Source organism: Balaenoptera musculus, chromosome 13, assembly GCF_009873245.2.
Source record: "Balaenoptera musculus isolate JJ_BM4_2016_0621 chromosome 13, mBalMus1.pri.v3, whole genome shotgun sequence".
Classification (NCBI taxonomy): domain Eukaryota; kingdom Metazoa; phylum Chordata; class Mammalia; order Artiodactyla; family Balaenopteridae; genus Balaenoptera; species Balaenoptera musculus.
In genome coordinates this window covers 64,490,047-64,515,142 of record NC_045797.1, presented here as the reverse complement: position 1 = coordinate 64,515,142, position 25,096 = coordinate 64,490,047, and the positions used below count along the sequence as shown (strand labels likewise).

The 25,096-nt window shown below is 34.4% G+C and overlaps 2 protein-coding genes across 2 annotated transcripts in view; one reads left to right on the top strand and one right to left on the bottom strand.

Annotated features, from left to right (window-relative positions):
- BIRC6 (baculoviral IAP repeat containing 6) overlaps positions 1 to 25,096 on the top strand; it is a 241,875-nt gene that overhangs the window by 73,495 nt on the left and 143,284 nt on the right. Inside the window, 9 exon segments of the mRNA XM_036873943.1 lie at positions 496 to 643; positions 1,441 to 1,574; positions 5,935 to 6,081; positions 15,494 to 15,681; positions 16,519 to 16,842; positions 17,081 to 17,180; positions 19,447 to 19,661; positions 19,997 to 20,205; positions 20,554 to 20,900. Of these exon segments, the coding sequence (XP_036729838.1) occupies positions 496 to 643; positions 1,441 to 1,574; positions 5,935 to 6,081; positions 15,494 to 15,681; positions 16,519 to 16,842; positions 17,081 to 17,180; positions 19,447 to 19,661; positions 19,997 to 20,205; positions 20,554 to 20,900 (1,812 nt within the window).
- Positions 4,503 to 4,850, bottom strand: LOC118906414 (40S ribosomal protein S26-like). Its single transcript, XM_036873944.1, has one exon. It carries the CDS (start codon positions 4,848 to 4,850, stop codon positions 4,503 to 4,505), a length of 348 nt encoding a protein of 115 aa, XP_036729839.1.

The window sequence follows — 25,096 nt, the reverse complement described above, 5'->3', positions numbered from 1 at the left end:
TTAAAATACATCATCATGGTCACCTTTTAATATCACCTTTGGTCTGTATCTAACTGGCAGTATGGAATAACTATACTTCATTCACTTGCTAAAGTATATTATTTGTAGCTCACTGCCATCAATTGGTTTTGAAATTTTTAGTACAGAGAAATAGTATTTTAGGAAAGATGGCTTGAAGGACCTGACATCTCCGCTTTTCTAGCTATTATAAAATGTCCCTCAGAGTCATCTCACGTTACTGAAAACCTAAATGACTAGGTTGATCCTGTACACTTCTCAAAAATATGATTGCAATTCTTTGTCAGTGTCCTCTTAGAGTCCTCCAAGGAGTTAGTCCTTCTTTGTAATTTGCCCTTACAGATTTTATTTCCAGAAAATCCTTCTAGGAAAAGGGGACATACTGATAAATATGAAATCTGAAGTTCTCTTTGTTAGAGAAGAAATGAGGAAAAGAAACAGTGATTTAAACAACTGATTTGTTGTTGTTGTTTTCAGGTTCTGTCTACTGGTATTTTGTCTTACTGAATTATGTTAAAGATGAAGATTTGGCTGGGTGTAGTACCGCGTGTGCATCTCTGCTTACTGCTGTGTCCAGACAGTTACAGGACAGGCTCACACCAATGGAGGCTTTGCTTCAGACAAGGTATTTTAATCTATGAAATGACTAATCATGGGCCTTTCTGGATATGATACCACCTTTGCACATAACTGTTATTATATATATTTGCTTAAGTTTTTCTTCCCTTTATTTTCTCTGAAAATAATTCCCTTTAACAACTTTGGAAGTCCTGGAGATGGTTATTCAGAGGGCTAATTATATTAAAATACTTAAAAGTGGTGTATCTTGCTAATGGTAGAAGCACTTAAAGTAATTTGTTTCTTTGTTGTTAAAACTTTGTAAGCAAAATTATGTAAATCACTTATTGCCCTTAACTAGTATTCTTTATCTGCTGTTTGATTTTCTAAAACTTAAACATAATGAAATAAGAAATAGCTAAAGGTTAGATTTGAGTTCTTGCCCAATCTTCATTATTTGAAATATTTTATTTAAAGCAAGCATTTTTGTAATCTTTATAGATTAGAAATCTTGATTTCGATGAGATGTTACTCAAAGCCTTTGTACCTTCTGCTGAGTCAATGTAATGAATGACTGAGGCAAGGGAGGGGTGCTTGATAGCTCTTTCTTGATTCAGACTGCAGATGAAGGTTGTCTTGGTTCATTAGTTATCAGCTTAATTGAAATCACATTTATTGAGTCTCTGGACTGTATCTTTTGGAGTATAGGTTTGCAGGGAACACAGTTGAGATTCAGTGAATTTAAGGAGTTAATAGTGTCTCCTTCTGCCCTGTGTAAAAACTGCTTTGAAAACTAAGTAAATAGATAATTTGTTAATTAGATGGCTGACAGGAAAATTGTTAGGACATTATTTTATTTTTCAGATATGGATTATATAGTTCACCATTCGATCCAGTCCTCTTTGATTTGGAGATGAGTGGCTCTTCTTGTAAAAATGTATACAACAGCAGCATTGGTGTCCAGTCAGATGAAATTGATTTATCAGATGTCCTTTCAGGTAGTAAAGTCTTTTATTAAAGGAATTTCTGAATTTTATATCTTGGGTTTAAGTTACCGTTGATTTTTTAATAGATTGTAGTTACTACATTCTATCTTTGAGAACTAAAAGTTTTTAGAACTTAATTTTAGTATCTGTGAGTCATTAAACTATTTGCCTTTGTTTCTTAACTCCCCCCTCAAAAATATTGAAGTTATTTTTGAAAGGGTTGCAAATTTGTTTTTTTGTGTGTGTATGTGTTTCATTGCATGTCAGTATGACTTTAATGCTATTAAGAGATTAAAATTTGGTTATTTGTTGTAGTCCTTTCAGTTTTATGTGGTGTGTCTTTGTTGTTCATAAAATCAAAGAACATGTTATTTCATATTACAAAATATGAAAATAAAATTAATTTATACTTATTTTAATAAGCAAAGATGCAGAAAGAAAAAATTATTTTCTGCATCTTCTATCACACTCTCCTGAGGTGAACTTGGTACACCGTGTTACATGTATTCTTGTATGCATTTCTAAAGAATATGTTTTTAGGATTGAATGTATAACGCTATTTGTATAATCTTTTCAGGTGCTAGAATTTGGCGTTTTTCTAGTTTTGTCAGATAGAGCAATGACCGCTTTATTTTTTGTTTTCTTCCATCTTACCGAACTTACTGCAAGTGTTGCTAGTAAACCAAATTGTTAAAAAATTTATTTGTAAACATTATGATAATTACCACATTAATTATAAGTAAATTTTGGGAGTTAGTCTCAGGTTTGTAAATTATGAGTTGTGAAAAAAGCAAAAGAGAAAAATCAAATATAGAAATATAAATAAAATATAAAATGTCTCAACTCTAACCTCTTCATCCTTTTAGATTACCGTTGTTAACAGGATGCTTAGCTATTTAGACTTATTTGCTACACGTGTTTATGAGCATTTTTAATGAAAGAGGTCATACTATACTTCTGGTCTGTTACTTGCTTTTCAATGACTTATTCTGCCTTAGGTATTGGTGTTATCTCCTCTGTTTGATGACTTAGGCTCCTGACTACCTTATTGCCAGTGTGTCTCTATCTAAGTGACTTGTCAAAGTATGAGTAGAACTCAGGGGAGGGGTTAGAACTAGACCTATAGGTGCCTTCTGAACTCCTTAGGATAGAATGAAATTCCTTATAGAGAGAATGTAAGGAGAGGACCATAAAGCTCAGGCCAAGCCTGGGGGTTAAATATGCAAGAGCATATACTCATTATAGAGTATTATCGTCCCAGAAGAAGGGGCTTAGAAGTCGTGATATACGTCTCCATGTGAACGTCTCTTCATTTTATTTCTCACCATCCAGCATTCCTTTTTTCAGTTAATGGCATCCATGGCACACAACAGAAATCTGAATGTTATCCTCTCTTTCTCATCCTCCACAATGAGGCTGTCATCAGATTCTGTCTATTTTTCCACCAACATATATTTCAAATCTGCCCATTCCCTTACTTCCCACGATCACAAGATTACGGTCTAAGCCACAGTCGTTTTGAACCAGTAATAGCTTTCTAACTGGTCATTCTGCATCTGTTCTTGGCTCACTTCTGTACATTCTCCACAATGCAATGAATGCAATCATTTTTGAATGCAAACCTGATCTGATCATTCTATCTCTCTTCTTAAAATACTTTTCATGTCTTTCCATAATTGTGCAGTCCAGAGTCTCTAATGTAGCATAGAACATCTTGTGTGATCTGCCCTGTTAGTTTTCTTTCTGTGGCCCAGTGATTCTCAAAAGTGTGGTCCATAGGTCCCCTCAGGGTTCCTGAGATCCTTTCAGGGAGTCCGCAGGTTAAATGTTTTCATGATAAAACAATGTTACTTGCCTTTTTTCATTGCATTGACATTCGTACTGATTGTGCAAAAGCATGATGTTCTTCCCCATGCACTTAGAGTAAAAAGCATGGCAGTTTCACTTAGAAATACCTTTGGTGAAACAGTAAAAATTGTTAATTTTATTAAATTTTGAACCCACGAGTATGCATCTTTTAACTATTCTGTGATGAAATGGGAAGTGTGCGTGAAACACTTCTGCATGCTTAAGAACCATGGTTGTTTCAAGGAAGTGCACTTGTGTAGTTGTTAGAGTTATAAGCTGAACTAGTTGCTTATTTCATGGTATACCATTTTTATTTGCAAGAATGACTGATAAAATATGTTTATTCAGATTTGATTATTTGGCAGGTATTTTCTCAAAAATGAATAAAAAATGCCTGTCAGTATCCATCCAATTGATAGTATTTGTTGCCAATTTTAGAAGTAGACTTTTAAGCAGAAATTAGAATTTTGGAAAACTTGTTTCCTCCGAAGTGAGCTTTGACAGCTTCTCAATAAATAATGACTTTTCTGATGGACTGCGATGATATTAGTGAGTGTCATTTTCTGATATTATATGATGAAATGTGTTAACATTTGGAAGATCTGTATATAGCAGTGGACCAGTATTTTCCCGATGATTGATGCATGGTGATTCAACATCAAGCATGGGCAGAAGATTCCCTAAAAGCATAAGATAGGCCAATTAATCTTAATGTAATAGAGTTTGAGAAATTCTTTTTTTAAGATTTCAGATACCGTATTGCAACTAATCCTAAACTACCACTTTTCAAGTTTTTGAATATTTAATACTTTATTAAAATATTCCGTTCTTTTCCAGTCACATATTTGTATTGGGTCGGCGTTTTTTCATGTATTTCTGCCAGAGCATCCTATTGTAATACATTGAATGCGGAGGCAGATAGGCAAATCCAGCTACCTTCTGATAAGCCAGATTTTACAGAGATTTGCAAGAATGTAAAACATCACCACTCTTCTCATTAAGTTATTTTTGTTTTTTTTTTTTAAAGTATAATTTCCATTTTATTGTCTTGCCAGGGGACAGTATTTCTTTAGTCTTTAAGGACTTAACTTCTTACATGGGCTTTGGTGGAGGTCCTGGGGCAGCACCAGCAGGTCTAAATCCGGGTGGAGGTGTTCGGTCCTTCCCGGCTTCCCGAGAACGATTCCTGACTGCCTTGCTGTGAATGGCACAACTCACGCAGTAATGCAGTTTCACATACAGCTTGGGAAGCACATAGGCGTCGAAAACACTCGCTTTGGAAATGTCCCGGATGGCTGCGGCCTCTACGATGTTCCGAATGACGAGCTTCTTAATGGCCTTATCCTCGGGCACGCGTCGGGCACAGTTGGTGCAGCGGATAGGCTGCATGTGGCTGCAGCCCTTCTTGGCACGACCATTATTCCTTGTTTTCTTGGTCATAACAGTCATTTTTCACCAAAATATGCTATTTATTTTTATACCTAATGAGTTTATTACTGTTATATGAATTAATGTTTAAAATATTCTCATCTTAAAATTTCTACCTCGATAAATATTTCTGTATAGACACACACACACACACACACACACACACACACACACACACAGAGCCAACATAAATGAAAACTCAATTTTCGAGTTCTTTTAATTATTTTAAAGATGTGTAGAGGGGTTTTAGGTTGAGAAATGTTCCTCTAGGCACATTTTTCTCTCAGTTTATCTAATGTGTCATGTTCCCTCCTACTGAAGGGATTTCACTCATGTCATTTCTTCTGCCTGGATTCCCGTCCCAGTGGAATAAATACATTAAAATCTTTTATTCTTCCCATATATCTCATCACCTCATCATGGAAGTATTTTATTACCCTTGGCGTAGACTGATTTCCCCTTGACTTATTTATCCTTTGAACTTCTCTTAAGTAAAGCATAGCACTTTTTTTTAGGTTCAGTTGTATAATTATTTGCTTAAAATTTTTATGATTATAAGGTAGCATATCTCATTCTAGAATATTGATATTATATTCAAAATATAAAACTTATAGATAAACCTTGCTAATATTTTAGAATATTTCTTTAGTTTTTAATAAGTGTCATTTGTACCGTTGACATCATAGAATATATTCTGATATTTTGCCTACTTAAACAGATTGAGTAATAGCCAATCTAAGTAGCTGGTTATTTTTTCCCCTCATTTAAAATCTATTTTATTTATTTATTTATTTATTGTTTTTCTTTTGTCTTCTATTCCTCATTTAAAATCTAAATCACTTGTTATAGTTTCTTGTTAATGTGAATGGCCACTAAATTGCTTCTCTGCAACTCTGCTTTTGTAGCAAGGAGACTAGTATCTATTTGTGAGTTTTCTTAATACCGTGTCCATTGTTGAAGCCCTGTGTAAACCCTGTGTTTATGCATTTATACATCTTTCTAATTAAAATCGAAGTAGTAGTATAATTCTCAATATGACTATTGCCTTTTTAAGATTAATTCACGTTTTATAAAACTTGTCTCTTTTTTGTATTAGGAAATGGAAAGGTCAGTAGTTGCACAGCTGCTGAAGGTAGTTTCACATCTCTCACTGGACTTCTAGAAGTTGAACCTCTGCACTTTACTTGTGTGTCAACTAGTGATGGAACCAGAATAGAAAGGGATGATGCAAGTACGTTTACTGGTATATACCTTCTCTTATTATATACATTCTTTTATTACATATTTTATGTTGTAATAAAGTGATATATCAGTATTTACATATCCGTTTATAGTATATGTAAATTCCTTTGCTGTCATGTTTAGTAGAAACTTATTGATAGGAGGCACATTTTGGGGAGAAATCATAAGTGGTTTCATATTCTTTTCTAAGTCTATTCATGGGTTTTTTCCTACCCTCTAGAACCCTATGTTAAATCTTTTTGTTTTATGTATGTGCATTTTTAGAAACATTTTAATTTGGAAAATATCAAACATAATGAAAGTAGAGGGACAAGTACAATAGACTATACTTTGATTACCTACCTTCAGCAATCAGTCTTGATGGTCAATTTGGCATCATGATGTTATTTCTTGCATTTAAAGTTAAAGGTATATTTGGTAATGTCTTTGTGAAGGTTGAGATGAGTGAAGAGGGAATACTGTTTTTTCAGCTAGTTTAAAACAACTTTGGATATATGAACCAGTATTTGTGTGTGTTGAATATATGGTGTTGTTGATGTTTTAAATGAATGATCAGTGAGAACTTGTGTTTATTTTGTATATCTTACTTTCGGTGTTTTTTCTTCACATTGTAGGATCAGTGTTTATTTACAGTTAGTTCTATCTGGGCACAAATAATTGAAGTTTTTATAATTAAAAATATTGGTATATGGTTTTACATTTATATTACAGTCCCAGAAGTGTTTTTGAATATTGTCTTGAATGAATTCTGCTGTTGATGGTTTTTTGTAAGTAGGTGTCTTTTTGTTTCTTCAACTGTTTAACAGAAAGTAGAAATAGTTTGCTTGAGAAGTCATGAAAACTTTAATCTTACACTTGGGTCCAGAATGGCAAAGTGTTTTAAAGGGAACTTAACAGTCCTTTGAGTGCCTTTTTATTCAGAATCATCTTATATCTTCCAATTGTAGAAGTAACCACTAAGTGAAATTCATGGCTTATGTAGCTGAGAGTTTTAATTTAAAAATAAAAATTTATATTTCTTTCATATGGAGATGCCAAAAGGGTCAAAATTCATTTGTGTTTGTTTTCTTGGACTATTGCAGTCATTTTGTAGAAACTTATATATTTACAGTGGTATGGAAACATGGCGATAACAAGAAATTAAACTTCCAGAAAACTCTTTGGTTCTAAATCAGACTTTTTTTTTGGAACTGTCATGAAATTAATTTTTTATTTTAAGAAAATTAATGTGTTTGAATAAGTAATACTTTCAGAAGTTATGAAATTTAAAACATAAAAGATCTGGTTTGAAAAAGAAAAGTATTCCCTCACATTCCCTACCCATTTCTACTCCTGTAAAACATACAATAGGACCAGTTTCTTGTCTTTCCAAAGGTAGTCTATGCTTTTATAAGCATTCACCTCTGCATTCCACCCAGATTGAAACCACCACCAGCAGAGAGATACTTGTTAAATGGTAGGGCGAAGTCCTGACTAGTGATCATAAGGTGCTAGAAGATGACTGTAGTCTCTCAGCTTCCTGTCCCCTTTTCTTTTGAAACATGTTAATTGTGAAATATAATGTGCATACAGAGAGGTGCAGAAAACAATTGTATAGTGAAGCAATTTATCACAACACAAACTGCCCATGTGACCACCAAGTCAAGAAATAACATTTCCAGTACTCTAAAAAAAAGATTTCTTCATGCTCCCCTTCCATTTATTTTTCCCTCACTCTCTCCAAAAGGTAAACATTGTCCTAACTTTTAGAGTAATCATTTCTTGGTTTTTATTTGTTTCTTTGTATAACCTCTTAGCTACATGTTCCTAAACACTGAGTGAGTAGGGTCTGTATATTATAGAATTGCATTTCTGTATTTTTTGGTCAGCCTTCTGTTCCATGTTATGGTTGTTAAATTCACCTATATCATTGCATATATAGATAGTTGGTTCATTTTCATTGCTGTTTAAGATTCTACTCTCTGAATAAAACAAAGTTTATGTACCCACTATTGATTTGTGTACTATTGAGCGACATTTGGGTTGTTATATTGTAGTGCTGTTAGTACTAGTGGATACACTATTCTCTTAGGTATGAATGTAGAAGTTGATTTGCTGCTTTATAGGGTTTTCATATATTCAACTTTAGTTAGTAACGTTAAAGAACTAACGTTCTTAAGTTAACTTACTTTAACTAACTAAGTAAAGTAAAGTAAAGTAAGTAACTAACTTACTTTAAGTTAAAGTAACTTCTTGATTTACAAGTATATTAAGATTTTCTAGTTATCATCTTATTACTCATTTCTATTTAAAATGCTGTGGGGTCAAAAGAAATACTTTGATTGTCAGTTTGCAAAATTTATTGGGAATTGCAGAGGATCAGCAATAATGCTTGACAATAATGTTTACTCTGCACTTGGTGAAGTGTGCTCTGTATATCCACTTGGATACAGTTTGCTAATTGTGGTCTTCAAATTCTCTGTCTTTGATTGTTTTATCTGTTTTTTTTTGTTTGTTTTTGTTTTTAGTTAATAAGATCAGCATGTTAAATTCTTGTCATTATACCTGTGGATTTGTCTATTTTAGTTTCAACAATTTTTATTTTATACATTCTGAAGCTACCATATAAATTTAGAATGGTTGTATCTTTCTTGTGAGTTGAATCTTTTATCGTTAGGTGTTATCTCTCTCTCTCTCTCTCTAAGATTGATTTTCCTAAAATTACTTTGATATTTCTCTACCAGTTATCAGCTTTCTTTTGGTTACTATTTGTATGGTATATATTTTTCCTTCTTTTTACTTTCAACTTTTCAGTGTCTCCTTTTATTTTAGTCATGTCTTTTATAAGCAGAATGTAGTTGCTTTTTTCCCCCCTTTCTTTCAATTGGAGTATTTAGTTTATTTACATTTAATGTACTTAGTAATATATTTGGATTCAAATCTACCATGTTTTTCATATATTCTATTAGATTTCTCATCTTGCCTGTTAGATGTTTCTTTTTCTCCTTTGTTTCCATTTTATTGGTGATTGTATTTTTATTGAGCTATTTTTCTACTTTTTATTATAATATTTTTAGCAATTATCCCAGAGAGCATAATATATACATATCCTTGACATCCAGAAATCCAGTTGCTTTTTTTTTTTTACCATACAGTGCAAATATATTGAACATTATTTATCACCTTTCTAATTTATTTGGCAATGTGGCTTTATACCTTAATTTTATATGTATTTTAATTCCATGGTTATTATTAGTTTTTATATTCAGTATTCATTTGGATTTATTTCATAATTCCATTTTCATTTCTCTATTTCTTTCTTTGCTTTTGAGCTTTTCTGTAGTTTGATTTTTCTTTATGTCTGAAAACTCTGTAAGATCACTTTCTCTGTTCTTGTCTACTGATGATGAATTAACTTAGTTTTTTGTGGGAAAATTTCAAATATTTTTTGAAAAATTAGATAAACCACAGTCATTATCCATACATAGTATCTTAAACAATGTAGATGTCCTCTTTAATAACTGATTCCATTTTTATTATAATTATCTAAATTAACTATGGTTTATTATGATGCACTTTATCATAATCTAATAAATTAGCATAATCAATTTCATAGTATCATCTAATTTTCAATACTTAATTAAATTTTTCTGAATATCATAATAATAACTTTCTACATTTGGCTTGTTTGGATCAAGATATGTCATCTTCATTCTTTTTTTAATATAAATTTATTTATTTTATTTATTTTATTTTTGGCTGTGTTGGGTCTTCATTGCTGTGCGTGGGCCTTCTCTAGTTGCGGTGAGTGGGGGCTACTCTTTGTTGTGGTGTGCGGGTTTCTTATTGCAGTGGCTTCTCTTGTTGTGGAGCATGGGCTCTAGGCACGCGGGCTTCAGTAATTGTGGCACGCGGGCTCAGTAGTTGTGGCTCGTGGGCTTTAGAGCACAGGCTCAGTAGTTGTGGTGCATGGGCTTAGTTGCTCCGCGGCATGTGGGATCTTTCTGGATCAGGGCTTGAACCCATGTCCCCTGCATTGGCAGGTGGATTCTTAACCACTGTGCCACCAGGGAAGCCCCCATCTTCATTCTTGAAGAGTATTTCACATGTTATAGAATTGTAAGCCAGCTATTATTTCTTCTAGTTATTTAAAGGTAATCTTTCATTTTATTTTACTCTGTTTTTGTTAGACATCACTTGTCAGTCTTATTATTCCTTTTTAAATGTCATTGTCAGTTTTCAAGGTGTTTTTGAGATTCATACTCTCTCCCTTCCCCCCTCCCTCCTTCATTTCTCCCCTTCACCCCCTTTCTCTCTGTTTTCAGCATTTTTCTATGATTTCCTACATGTGGTTTCAGTTGTATTTATCCTGGTTGGGATTCACAGGGCTTCTTGAATGCTTACTTCGTATCTTCCATCAGCTTTAGAAAGATCTCAGCCATTAACTGTTGAAACGTTGCTTCTGCCCTGTTTTTTATCTTCTCTCTTTTTGTGTCTCCAATTTCATGTATGTTACACTTCATCACTATAACTGACATAATTTCAACTTTTAAATCTCTTCTTTTACTATGGGTATTTTCTTCTAATTCATCTTACGTTTACTGTTTCTCTCTTCTGTTGTGTAATCATTTGTGGGGGAGAAGCTATCTTTCCTTCACTCTACTGCAGTGTCACCTCTCTTCAGAATTATGTGTTTGCTATCTGTGTGGGTCATTTCTGTTCCTTTGGTCAGTTTATCTAGCCTTATGCCAATACCTCATTGTCTTAATTACTGTAACTTTATGTTAAGTCTTAAAATCTGCTAGTACAAATCTACCAACTTTTTTTCTTTTTTGGTAGATTTAGAAAATTTATATATGAAGTTTTCACAGTGTTGTGCAGTCATTACCACTAATTCCAGAGTGTTTTAATCACTCCAGAAAGAAACCCTGTAGCCATTAACAGTCACTCCCAATTCCCCTCTCCCCCATCTCCTAGCAATCACTAATCTGTTTTGAGTCTCTATGGATTTGCCTACACTGGACATTTCACATAAATGTGGAATCATATAGTATATGACCTTTTTGTCTGGGTTCTTTCACTTGGTTTAATATTTTCAAGGTTTGTCCATTTAGCATGTCTAAGTACATCATTTTTGTAGCTGAATAATATTCCATTTTATGATTTACCACTTAAAAATTTTTTTGGATATACCACATTTCATTTATCTACTCAGCAGTTAATGGACATTTGGGTTGTTTCCTCTTTTTGGCTATTAAGAAAAATACTGCTGTGAACATTTTTGTGTTAAGTGTTCATTGTGATGTATGTTTTCACTTCTCTTGAGTGTATACCTAGGAGTGTAATCCACCAACATTCTTTTTCTTAAAGATGCTCTTTCATAAAGATTCTGGGTCTTTTGTATTTCCATTTTTTCCAGCTTTATTGAAATATAAATGACATATAACAATGAGCAAGTTTAAGGTGTACAGTGTGTTGTTTTGAAAAATTTATATATTGTAAAATGATTACCTCCATAGCATTAGCTAATACCTTCATCGCGTCACAGAATTACTATTTCTTTTTTGTGGTGAGAACATTTAAGATTTACTCTCTTTGTAACTTTCAAGTATATAATGCAGTATTATGATCTATAATCAATGTGCTGTACATTAGATCTCAGTAATTCCATTTAAATTTTAGAATTGGATTGATAATTTATACTCAAAAAACTTATTGTATTTTAATATGAGGTTTGAATATAAGTCAGTTTGGGAGGATCGACATCTTAACATTAAGACTTTCAGTCCATTAACATGGTAATGTTCTTTAGTATATATTTATGCTAAGTTAGGTATTCCATTTATCTTGGTGATGTCTTATAGTTCTTGGTGCACTAGAAGTTTTGCACATCCTTTTTAGATTTGTACCTAGCTATTTGATTTTTTATGCTGTTATAAGTGCTATTTTTCTTAATTCTATTTCCAGGTTTTTCTTGCTGGTCTATAGAAGTATAATTGATCTGTGTATATTAATCTCATACCTGGTGACACTGCTATATTAACTTATTAATTCTTGTAGATTGTACATTCTTAGGGATTTTAAATATACACAATTACATCATCTGTTAATAAAGAGATTTTTACTTTGTTGTTTTTCTAGTTGTTATATCTTTTATTTCTTTTTCTTGCTCTATCATGCTTCCTAGGACTCCCTGCATTTATACTGAATAGAAATGGTGATAGTAGTCATCTTTGTCTTGTTCTCACCTCTTTTTTTTTTATATTTAGTTTTAAGGCTCTTAGTATAAAAACAGAAAATGATATTGAAAACTCAGACTCTGCAAAAGATTTAAAAATTAGTTTTGTAGTAGCAGGATGACTTATTTTTCTTGGGTTGTTTATGTCTCTTATGTGTTTCTTGTGACTTAGCTCATTTTCCTTTAAATATTATTTGGGCATTAGATTTTTAAAATACACATGGTTAATATTGAAAAATCACTTAAATTACCCCAAAGTACAAGTACAACATAAATGCCTTAGTAAGTCTAATAATTTACCCTGTAGAGTTGGAATGAACTGCTGTTGCTTTGGTGGACCACTTGATGGAGCAAATGGATTTCATTTTGCAGCACACAATTTATATGAGTTATGATTGCTCTTTCTTTGACCAAGCTTATATAGTTGAATTTCTGCAGGTTAAATGAGGTGTATGATGGCTACACTGTAATGATCATGTTTTTTTTTTAAGTTGAGGAAATTTTTAATTGTAAGAGGCTATGCACAGTTTTGTTGTTATTTCAATCTTGTGATTATAGCTTAGTTTTTAAAAATAGTTTATTTGAATTCTGGCATAATACAGTCATTGTTAGATGTTAAGATAGGCTGTCAGATTACCTTTTTTCTCCCCTTTTCAGGTATTTATGAGCAAATTACTTCCCTCAATTTTATTTTATTTATTTTTATTTTTATTGGAGTATAGTTGATTTAAAATGTTGTGTTAGTTTCTGCCATATACTTCCCCCAATTTTAAATTTATTTATTTATTTATTTATTTATTTTTGGCTGTGTTGGGTCTTCGTTTCTGTGCGAGGGCTTTCTCTAGTTGTGGCAAGCGGGGGCCACTCTTCATCGCAGTGCGTGGGCCTCTCACTATCGCGGCCTCTCTTGTTGCAGAGCACAGGCTCCAGTCGCGCAGGCTCAGTAGTTGTGGCTCACGGGCCTAGTTGCTCCGTGGCATGTGGGATCCTCCCAGACCAGGGCTCGAACCTGTGTCCCCTGCATTGGCAGGCAGATTCTCAACCACTGCGCCACCAGGGAAGCCCTTCCCTCAATTTTAGATACATTATCTGTAAAATGGGGTAACATATTACTTACTCATGTGCCATTGCAAAGATTAAGTGAGTTGATGTAAGTTCCATGCTTAGCACTATGCCTCACGTTAGGTTTGATTTCACACAGCCCTTGGTTCTAACCCTAGTTCTACCATTAGGTAGCTCTACAGGGTAACTTCTCTGAGCCATTCTTTACTTAATCAACTAAAGACTAGAATCATAGTACCTGCCCTTCAGGGTTCATTTGTTGAATGTAGTAATTAACTAAAACAGTGTAAGGTAGTAGGTAATACACACTAAACATTTGTTATTATTGTAGCAGTTATCTTTCCTTAATATAAGTAAGTCTTTCTCTTACTTCACTTAGTATAATAATCTCCAGGTCCATTCATGTTGCTGCAAATGGCATTATTTCATTCTTTTTCATGGATGAGTAGTATTCCATTGTATATATGTACCACATCTTCTTTATCCATTCATCTGTTGATGGACATTTAGTTTGCTTCCATGTCTTGGCTATTGTAAATAGCGCGGCCATGAACATTGGGGTGCACGTATCTTTTCAAATTAGAGTTTTCTCTGGGTATATGTCCAGGAGTGGGATTGCCGAATCATATGGCAATTCTATGTTTAGCTTTTTAAGGAACCTACATACTGTTTTCCATAGTGGCTGCACCAATTTATATTCCCACCAACAGTGTAGGAGTAGGAGGGTTCCCTTTTCTCCACACCCTCTCCAGCATTTGTTCTTTGTAGACTTTTTAATGATGGCCATTCTGACCAGTGTGAGGTGGTACCTCATTGTAGTTTTGTTTTGCATTTCTCTAATTATTAGTGGTGTTGAACATCTTTTCTTGTGCCTATTGACCATCTGTATGTCTTCTTTGGAGAAATGTCTATTTAGGTCTTCTGCCCATTTTTTGATTGGGTTGTTTGTTTTTTTGTTATTGAATTGTATGAGCTGTTTGTATATTTTGGAAATTAAGCCCTTGTTTATCACATTGTTTGCAAATATTTTCTCATAGGTTGTCTTTTTGTTTTGTTTATGGTTTCCTTTGCTGTGCAAAAGCCTATAAGTTTGTTTAGGTCCCATTTGTTTATTTTTGCTTTTATTTCTATTGCCATGGGAGACATTGGTACGATTTATGTCAGAGAATGTTTTGCCTGTGATCTCTTCTGGGAGTTTTATGGTGTCATGTCTTATATTTAAGTCTTTCAGCCATTTTGAGTTTATTTTTGTGTATGGTGTGAGGGTGTGTTCTAACTTCATTGATTTACATGGGGCTGTCCAGCTTTCCCAACACCACTTGCTAAAGAGACTGTCTTTTCTCCATTGTATGTTCTTGCCTCCTTTGTCGAAGATTAATCATGTGAGTTTATGAAATTAAGTTTTTATTTCAGCTTTTTCCAAAATGTTTTACACAGATACTGGTAAATATATAATGGGAAAAAAGTTCTTTTATACTGTATATTTGAATAACATTGAAAAGGGGAGTAAAAAAATTTTAACTTCGTGCGATTTCATAGACCTGTAATGATGGTAATGTTCATGGGTAAGCAGTATGTGCCAGACTTATTTGACTGTGCATCTGACATGCTTCTCTTCTTCTTAGTGTTCTGAGGAGCATATGGTAGGAAACATTGCTTTGCATATTCTTTGTGGGCAAGATTCTCTTTCCGGGCTATGGCTTAAATGAGGAAATAGGTGTCGTCAGTCTTGTTAAATGATGTTCTTGTAGTTGAAAGTTGTTGGAGCTTTTTATGGGAGGGAGAAGAAGGTGGTGTTGCTGTAAGAAACTTAGTAAAGGAAACTCAGCCTGTTTCTTACGCTCAAATTGTGTAAGAGTTTAGCCATATTAAATGAAATTTCTTCCATGCTGACAGTATTTTTAAACTGAAAAGCATACTAATTTTTCTTTGATCAAAAGTCATTCCTGGATCCCTTATACTTGAATACTATTATTATCGATATACTTTTACCATTAAGATTTCCTCTAAAGAGTCTTATTTTTTAAAGGAAAATTAACTGTAGTTTTAGTGTGAAAGTAGTATATACTTTGTATATGTTTCTCTGTGAACCTTTTCTTCATCCTGTTTTTTTTCCCCCCTTGTCTTATGCCAGTGAGTTCCTTCGGGGTTACTCCTGCAGTAGGTGGACTATCATCTGGGACAGTTGGGGAAGCTTCGACAGCCCTGAGTTCAGCAGCCCAGGTAGCTTTGCAGTCTCTCTCTCATGCAATGGCTTCAGCCGAGCAACAGCTACAGGTGCTGCAAGAGAAACAGCAGCAGCTTTTGAAGCTTCAGCAACAGGTTGGAGACTATTTGGCTCTTTGTTCATGCTGTCTCTAAACTTCAAAAGCTGAAAAAATACTGTAAAAATGACCATTATTTTTGTAAAGGAAATTAGGTTGACCGATCTGAGCTAATCATTTTCTACAAAAATTGAGGTAACATCTTTGTGATATACTTAAATTTTTAAAGCTTATATAAATGCATTTTCTTTGATACATATCTGGGGGAATATAATTGATATTTTCTTTGCAGTCTTTAAGTAAATTCCATTCTTTACTCTGTTTAAAAACACTTTTGGTCAAACGTAAGAGTTAAAAAGTTACTATTTTAATGAATTGAAAAACCTAAAACAACATTTTCAAGACAAATTAATGTGAATTAAAATTTAGTAATAATAGCAGACGTTTTGGAAACTTCATTGTGGTCTAAATGCAACCTATACAATTCCAGGTGACAAATTGTATCAGGTTAGGCAACATGAGAATCCATTTCCTGTTAATATTTTGTTTTGAGGAGAACTTTGTTTCCTTATTTACATTTAATTGTTCTGGTTCCTTTCCGCCTTTGCTTTGACAAATTCCTATTTCCCAAATACTCAGGAAAGTTTATATCAGATATTTAAGGAAGTGTGTGTGTATGTGTGTGTGTGTATTATACACACACACATACACACACACATATATATAGCATAGAAGTACTCCATTCATGTTGAGTCCATTTTTTACTTAATTTCATTTTTATTGAACTAGGATCCAGTTAATCGTGTGTATTTTCACAATATATACCCACGTAGTATTCCCCACAATTTAGATAGGCAGGATTAGTCTATATTTGTTGCTTTTACTTCTTTTACAGAAAGCAAAGCTGGAAGCCAAGTTACATCAGACAACAGCTGCAGCAGCTGCAGCAGCATCAGCAGCATCAGCAGTAGGTCCTGTTCACAACTCTGTGCCTTCCAACCCAGTGGCAGCCCCTGGATTCTTCATTCATCCATCTGATGTTATTCCACCCACTCCAAAAACAACACCACTTTTTATGACTCCACCACTCACCCCACCCAATGAAGCAGTTTCCGTTGTGATTAATGCCGAACTTGCACAGCTTTTCCCAGGCTCAGTTATTGATCCCCCAACAGTCAATCTTGCTGCACATAACAAAAATTCCAACAAGTCCAGAATGGTAAATTACTATATTTTAAACAGGTGTTCGCTTAGACATTTAAAAATATTTTGATGTATACGCTAACTTTAGAAAGCAAAGTTTTATTATGTTAACTTGTTATATCAAATTAGATTATTTTATTTAATGTTACAGAATATACGTCAGGAAATGGGACTTGTTAACTTTATATTATGGTTATTAGTTTTTATAGAGCAAGAGTGATATCAATATAGAGTTATACTTTTTTCTTTTCTAGAATCCACTTGGCTCTGGTCTAGCCCTTGCAATTTCTCATGCTTCACATTTTCTTCAGCCTCCACCTCACCAGTCCATTATTATAGAACGAATGCATTCAGGTAATCTTTGATTTTCTTAAAATATTTTTTTTGCCTTGTCTGCTGGCCCTTTGAAGACTTAATATTTTGTAGTTTGATTTTTCTGTGCGAATAAATCACATCTGCTCTTGGGAAAGTGCTTTTTACCAAGAATAAGCATTACATAAGGCTCAAGCTGTGTGCTTACCAAGTTGAATGGAAGAGTGCTGCTGAGTGGTTTCATTAAATCTGTCCAAACAGTGGATTTCATCTGTATAAGAATCTCACCTGGGGCTTCCCTGCTGGTGCAGTGGTTGAGAATCCGCCTGCCAATGCAGGGGACACAGGTTCAAGCCCTGGTCTGGGAAGATTCCACATGCTGTGGAGCAGCTAAGCCCGTGCACCACAACTACTGAGCCTGCGCTCTAGAGCCCGCGAGCCACAACTGTTGAAGCCCGCGTGCCTAGAGCCCGTGCTCCGCAACAAGAGAAGCCACTGCAATGAGAAGCCCGCGCACCGCAACGAAGAGTAGCCCCCACTCACCGCAGCTAGAGAAAAGCCCACACGCAGCAACGAAGACCTAACGCAGTCAAAAATAAATTAATTAATTAAAAAAAAAAAACTCATCTGTTGAGCTGTGGTTGGCATAAATATCTGTCTTTATTGTAGCTGCTCAATTACCATTACACTAAAAATTATGCTTAAAGAAGTATTAAGACTAGCATTCTAATGTTGGAACCATTTTTTGAGAATAGCTGACAGAATTACTGCTAATTAAAATAACTGAGTAGGATTACTAGCATTTCATGGTCTCTGGATAGTTCAAATTTTACTTAGGCTTGTACCATGCTTATGTGCTAGAGACCTATGATCAGGATAGGTGCTTTTAATTAGAGCATGTTTACTAATACACTGTAGGCAATATTTGCCTTATTATCCTACCAAATGTTATTTCTGGGCTTGAGCAGCAGCAGAATTTAACAGTCCTTAGGTGTGTTTTATAGGAGGAATTAACATGAATATAGTGCATACTGTATCACTTTTCATCATATGAAGAGTTGAACCGTATTTGCTTTATTGCAGTGGGTTGTTTCCTCTTTGGAAGAGAGAGTTTTAAAAAAATAAAGTGTTACATGCTGTTTTCTGCCCAACTAATCATTCATTGGTAACAATAATTAGTGTTCATGGCATATAGAGTGAAATTCGTTGTTGTCCAGTCTTTATGAAATGTGAGCAATTGTTTACACTATGATTTGGTGTTCTATCTGTGGACTCGACTGTGGCACGTAAGCCCCCTAAAGGGGAGAGTTATGTTTTTTTGTTCAGTAGTCTTTCTGTTTAGGAAAATACTGGTAACTGCTTTGTTTTCCTTAAAATGGCTCTATGGAGATGGCTCTAGTCCTACAAGTTAAATTTAGTTGGGTTCCTTCACTGTAAAATGTAGCCGGTAGGGTTACTATCTGCCCCTAATGCAATAAAGAAGAAATTAGGATTTTATTCATGCCTACTGTTTCACTAATTGAGCTTATTCCTGAAATGTGTGTGAGTTGAGAGGTGCAAATCTGCTCCTCTGTTTCTCTCAGATCATTCTTTTGTTAATATATGAGCTTACACATAAAAGACATACTGTCTCTTTAGTGTGGCCCTTAAGAGTAAGCCTTCTACTTCATTTGGTACTAGCTGAGGAGACAGTGATGTGTCAATATGGGAGGGAAGCATTGTTTGAGATAAGTTTTATCTGTCTCCATTGGAGGACCTTCCTCAGAGATTTTTTAGTGTGGTAATAATGACTGCATGTGATTTCAGCCGTATGCTTGTCCTTTACATCGTAACCCCAATGTAAGATGCAACTCCAAAAGATGTTAAATAAAGCTTAAGAAAACCAAAATCAAATAATAAAATTTGGTATCAGTAATAAATACATTTAGTTGTAAAATTAAAAGAAAACAAGACCAAATGACTGAAAGAAGAACCGATAGGTACTTCATTGAATTAATCTGTATTTTTGCTGATTTACCTTTTTTTGTTCTAAAGTTTTAAAATAAGCTTATATGTACAGTTGATTGCCTTCATAGTAACAAACTTATTCTTGTATATTTTTTACTTAAATCTTGGGGTTCAAACTAATATAAATTGAGGTTTTAGACAGTTTTTGAATGAGACTTATTAACGTTTCTTCTTACTTGTTTGTAGTTTAGTAAGTTGATTTCATATTTTAAGATGAATGTTCCAGATTGTTTCAGAGTGTGTCTTTTGGTTAATTGATACATGGTATTTTGTGTCAGCTGTTGCTCTCTATCTCTCATAGGAGCAAGGAGATTTGTGACCTTGGATTTTGGTAGACCAATACTGTTGACAGACGTATTGATTCCCACTTGTGGAGACTTGGCCTCCTTGTCAATTGACATTTGGACATTAGGAGAAGAGGTTGATGGGAGGCGATTGGTAGTGGCAACAGATATAAGCACCCATTCACTAATTCTTCATGATTTGATACCACCTCCAGTGTGTAGATTCATGAAGGTAAAGAACTTCAAGAAAATTAATTGATATGCTTTCCATGTTTCTGATAAGTTATGAAAAATATTCAGACATGTAATTTAAAAGTATCCTTATAGCACAGGGAACCATATTCAATATCCTGTGGTAAACCATAATGGAAAAATTATGTATAACTGAATCACTTTGCTGTACAGCAGAAATTAACACAACATTGTAATTCAACTACACTTCGATTAAAAAATAAAAACAAAAGTATCTTTTTATAATTTATAATATAATTATCTTTTAAAATACATGACTCAGATTTTTCTTGTGGTAGATGGGTGGTTATGTATATTTATAAGTTTTCATTTCAGATCACTGTCATTGGACGTTATGGAAGTACAAATGCCAGAGCTAAAATCCCATTAGGATTTTACTATGGTCATACCTATATCTTGCCTTGGGAGAGTGAACTGAAATTAATGCATGATCCTCTGAGGGGAGAGGGAGAATCTGCAAACCAACCAGAAATTGACCAGCATTTAACAATGATGGTTGCTCTACAGGAGGATATACAGTGCAGGTTAGTAGAAAATTGCAATATATTTTAGTCTTACTGAAACCCTATATTTTCTATAATGTCTCCCACATACGTGTCAAGAAATGACTTTTCATAAGTGTATAGAAAAGAGCAAAAGGCGGTAGGACACTAGCATGTTATAATAATGTTTAATGCATTAATATATTGTGATTAAATAATTCATTCTATTTTTTTTAGTACTTACCAATTGATTAATTGACCAATTGATTAATTCTTTTTAATGGTTGTGTGTTAACTTGTTTTAGAGATTTAATTTTAGTGTATATTCGTACATGTATATCAAAGAGAACATTGCAGGAATTATTTTGTTCGTTTATTTTTTACTTACAGGTATAACTTGGCTTGTCATCGATTAGAAACTCTTTTGCAAAGTATTGATCTTCCTCCTCTCAACAGTGCTAACAATGCACAGTACTTTTTGCGAAAGCCAGACAAGGCCGTCGAGGAGGACAGCAGAGTCTTTTCTGCCTATCAGGACTGTATTCAGCTACAGCTTCAACTAAATTTGGCTCATAATGCAGTGCAGAGGCTCAGAGTAGCTCTTGGAGCAAGTAGGAAGATGTTGAATGAAACTTCAGACCCAAAAGATTTAATTCAGACATCTTCCACAGAGCAGTTACGTACTATCATCAGATATTTATTGGACACTTTGCTCAGCCTTCTTCACTCTTCCAATGGTTTGTATTTGACTTAAGTACTTAAAAAGGCCGGAAATATATTTGATGTGATTTTCTTGCATGTTTTGTTGTATTAATATTTCCTGGGTTCTGTTTATTTTTGTATCCTTTCTGATGTATTTATGTAATGTGTTTTTAGGTTAATTCATTTTTTCCCCTTATCTTTGTTTTTCTTAAATAGATTTTTTTTTAAATTTTTGAATTTTACTTTATTTTTTTTATACAGCAGGTTCTTATTAGTCATCCATTTTATACACATCAGTGTATACATGTCAATCCCAATCTCCCAATTCATCCCACCCCCCCCATCCCCCCGCCGCTTTCCCCCCTTGGTGTCCGTACGTTTGTTCTCTACATCTGTGTCTCTATTTCTCCCCTGCAAACCGGTTCATCTGTACGATTTCTCTAGGTTCCACATATATGTGATAATATACGATATTTGTTTTTCTCTTTCTGACTTACTTCACTCTGTATGACAGTCTCTAGATCCGCCCACGTCTCTACAAATGACCCAGTTTTGTTCCTTTTTATGACTGAGGAATATTCCATTGTATATATGTACCACATCTTCTTTACCCATTCTTCTGTTGATGGGCATTTAGGTTGCTTCCATGACCTGGCTATTGTAAATAGTGCTGCAGTGAACATTGGGGTGCATGTGTCTTTTTGAATTATGGTTTTCTCTGGGTATATGCCCAGTAGTGGGATTGCTGGATCATATGGTGATTCTATTTTTAGTTTTTAAGGAACCTCCGTACGGTTCTCCGTAGTGGCTGTATCAATTTACATGCCCACCAACAGTGCAAGAGGGTTTCCTTTTCTCCACACCCTCTCCAGCATTTGTTGTTTGTAGATTTTCTGATGATACGCATTCAAACTGGTGTGAGGTGATACCTCACTGTAGTGTTGATTTGCATTTCTCTAATAATTAGTTATGTTGAGCAGCTTTTCATGTGCTTCTTGGCCATCTGTATGTCTTCTTTGGAGAAATGTCTATTTAGGTCTTCTGCCCATTTTTGGATTGGGTTGTTTGTTTTTTTAATATTGAGCCGCATGAGCTGTTTATATATTTTGGAGATTAATCCTTTGTCCGTTGATTCATTTGCAAATATTTTCTCCCATTCTGAGGGTTGTCTTTTCATCTTCTTTATGGTTTCCTTTGCTGTGCAAAAGCTTTGAAGTTTCATTAGGTCCCATTTGTTTATTATTATTTTTATTTCTATTACTCTAGGAGGTGGATCAAAAAAGATCTTGCTGTGATTTATGTCAAAGAGTGTTCTTCCTATGTTTTCCTCTAAGAGTTTTATAGTGTCCGGTCTTACATTTAGGTCTCTAATCCATTTTGAGTTTATTTTTGTGTATGGTGTTAGGGAGTGTTCTCATTTCATTCTTTTACATGTAGCTGTCCAGTTTTCCCAGCACCACTTATTGAAGAGATTGTCTTTTCTCATTGTATATCCTTGCCTCCTTTGTCATAGATTAGTTGACCATAGGCGCATGGGTTTATCTCTGGGCTTTCTATCTTGTTCCATTGATCTGTGTTTCTGTTTTTGTGCCAATACTATATTGTCTTGATTACTGTAGCCTTATAGTATAGTATGAAGTCAGGGAGTCTGATTCGTCCAGCTCCGGTTTTTTCCCTCAAGACTGCTTTGGCTATTCGGGGTCTTTTGTGTCTCCATACAAATTTTAAGATTTTTTTGTTCTAGTTCCGTAAAAAATGCCATTGGTAATTTGATAGGGAGTGCATTGAATCTGTAGATTGCTTTGGGTAGTGTAGTCATTTTCACAATATTGATTCTTCCAATCCAAGAACATGGTATATCTCTCCATCTGTTGGTATCATCTTTAATTTCTTTCATCAGTGTCTTATAGTTTTCTGCATACAGGTCTTTTGTCTCCCTAGGTAGGTTCATTCCTAGGTATTTTATTCTCTTTGTTGCAGTGGTAAATGGGAGTGTTTCCTTAATTTCTCTTTCAGATTTTTCATCATTAGTGTATGGGAATGCAAGAGATTTCTGTGCATTAATTTTGTATCCTGCAACTTTACCAAATTCATTGATTAGCTCTAGTAGTTTTCTGGTGGCATCTTTAGGATTCTCTATATATAGTATCATGTCGTTTGCAAACAGTGACAGTTTAACTTCTTCTTTTCCAATTTGTATTCCTTTTATTTCTTTTTCTTCTCTGACTGCCGTGGTTAGGACTTCCAAAACTATGTTGAATAATAGTGGCGAGAGTGGACATCCTTGTCTTGTTCCTGATCTTAGAGGAAATGCTTTCAGTTTTTCACCATTGAGAATGATGTTGGCTGTGGGTTTGTCGTATATGGCCTTTATTATGTTGAGGTAGGTTCCCTCTATGCCCACTTTCTGGAGAGTTTTTATCATAAATGGGTGTTGAATTTTGTCAACAGCTTTTTCTGCATCTATTGAGATGATCATATGGTTTTTATTCTTCAATTTGTTAATATGGTATGTCACATTGATTGGTTTGCGTATATTGAAGAGTCCTTGCATCCCTGGGATAAATCCCACTTGATCATGGTGTATGATCCTTTTAATGTGTTGTTGGATTCTGTTTGCTAGTATTTTGTTGAGGATTTTTGCATCTATATTCATCAGTGATACTGGTCTGTAATTTTCTTTTTTTGTAGTATCTTTGTCTGGTTTTGGTATCAGGGTGATGGTGGCCTCATAGAATGAGTTTGGGAGTATTCCTTCCTCCGCAATTTTTTGGAAAAGTTTGAGAAGGATGGGTGTTAGCTCTTCTCTAAATGTTTGATAGAATTCGCCTGTGAAGCCATCTGATCCTGGAGTTTTGTTTGTTGGAAGATTTTTAATCACAGTTTCAATTTCATTCCTTGTGATTGGTCTGTTCATATTTTCTGTTTCTTCCTGGTTCAGTCTTGGAAGGTTATACCTTTCTAAGAATTTGTCCATTTCTTCCAGGTTGTCCATTTTATTGGCATAGAGTTGCTTGTAGTAGTCTCTTAGGATGCTTTGTATTTCTGCGGTGTCTGTTGTAACTTCTCCTTTTTCATTTCTAATTTTATTGATTTGAGTCCTCTCCCTCTTTCTCTTGATGAGTCTGGCTAATGGTTTATCAATTTTGTTTATCTCCTCAAAGAACCAGCTTTTAGTTTTATTGATCTTTACTATTATTTTCGTTGTTTCTAATTCATTTATTTGTGCTCTGATCTTTATGATTTCTTTCTTTCTGCTAACTTTGGGTGTTGTTTGTTCTTCTTTCTCTAGTTCCTTTAGGTGTAAGGTTAGATTGTTTATTTGAGGTTTTTCTTGTTTCTTCAGGTAGGCTTGTATAGCTATAAACTTCCCTCTTAGAACTGCTTTTGCTGCATCCCATAGGTTTTGGATCGTCGTGTTTTTATTGTCATTTGTCTCTAGGTAATTTTTGATTTCCTCTTTGATTTCTTCAGTGATCTCTTGGTTATTTAGTAATGTATTGTTTAGCGTCCATGTGTTTGTGTTTTTTATGTTTTTCTCCTTGTAATTCATTTGTAATCTCATAGTGTTGTGGTCAGAAAAGATGCTTGATATGGTTTCAATTTTCTTAAATTTACCGAGGCTTGATTTGTGACCCAAGATGTGATCTATCCTGGAGAATGTTCCGTGCGCACTTGAGAAGAAAGTGTAATCTGCTGTTTTTGGATAGAATGTCCTATAAATATCAATTAAATCTATCTGGTCTATTGTGTCATTTAAAGCTTCTGTTTGCTTATTTATTTTCATTTTGGATGATCTGTCCATTGGGGTAAGTGAGGTGTTAAAGTCCCCCACTATTATTGTGTTACTGTCGATTTCCTCTTTTATAGCTGTTAACAGTTGCCTTATGTATTGAGGTGCTCCTATGTTGAGTGCATATATATTTATAATTGTTATATCTTCTTCTTGGATTGATCCCTTGATCATTATATAGTGTCCTTCCTTGTCTCTTGTTACATTCTTTATTTTAAAGTCTATTTTATCTGATAATGAGTATTGCTACTTCAGCTTTCTTTTGATTTCCATTTGCGTGGAATATCTTTTTCCATCCCCTCACTTTCAGTCTGAATGTGTCCCTAGGTCTGAAGTGGGTCTCTTGTAGACAGCATATATACGGGTCTTGTTTTAGTATCCATTCAGCAAGCCTGTGTCTTTTGGTTGGAGCATTTAATCCATTCACGTTTAAGGTAA

Bases quoted from the DNA above. Each gene is read 5' to 3' on its own strand.
- LOC118906414 (XM_036873944.1), bottom strand. From the start codon at position 4,850: ATGACCAAGAAAACAAGGAATAATGGTCGTGCCAAGAAGGGCTGCAGC.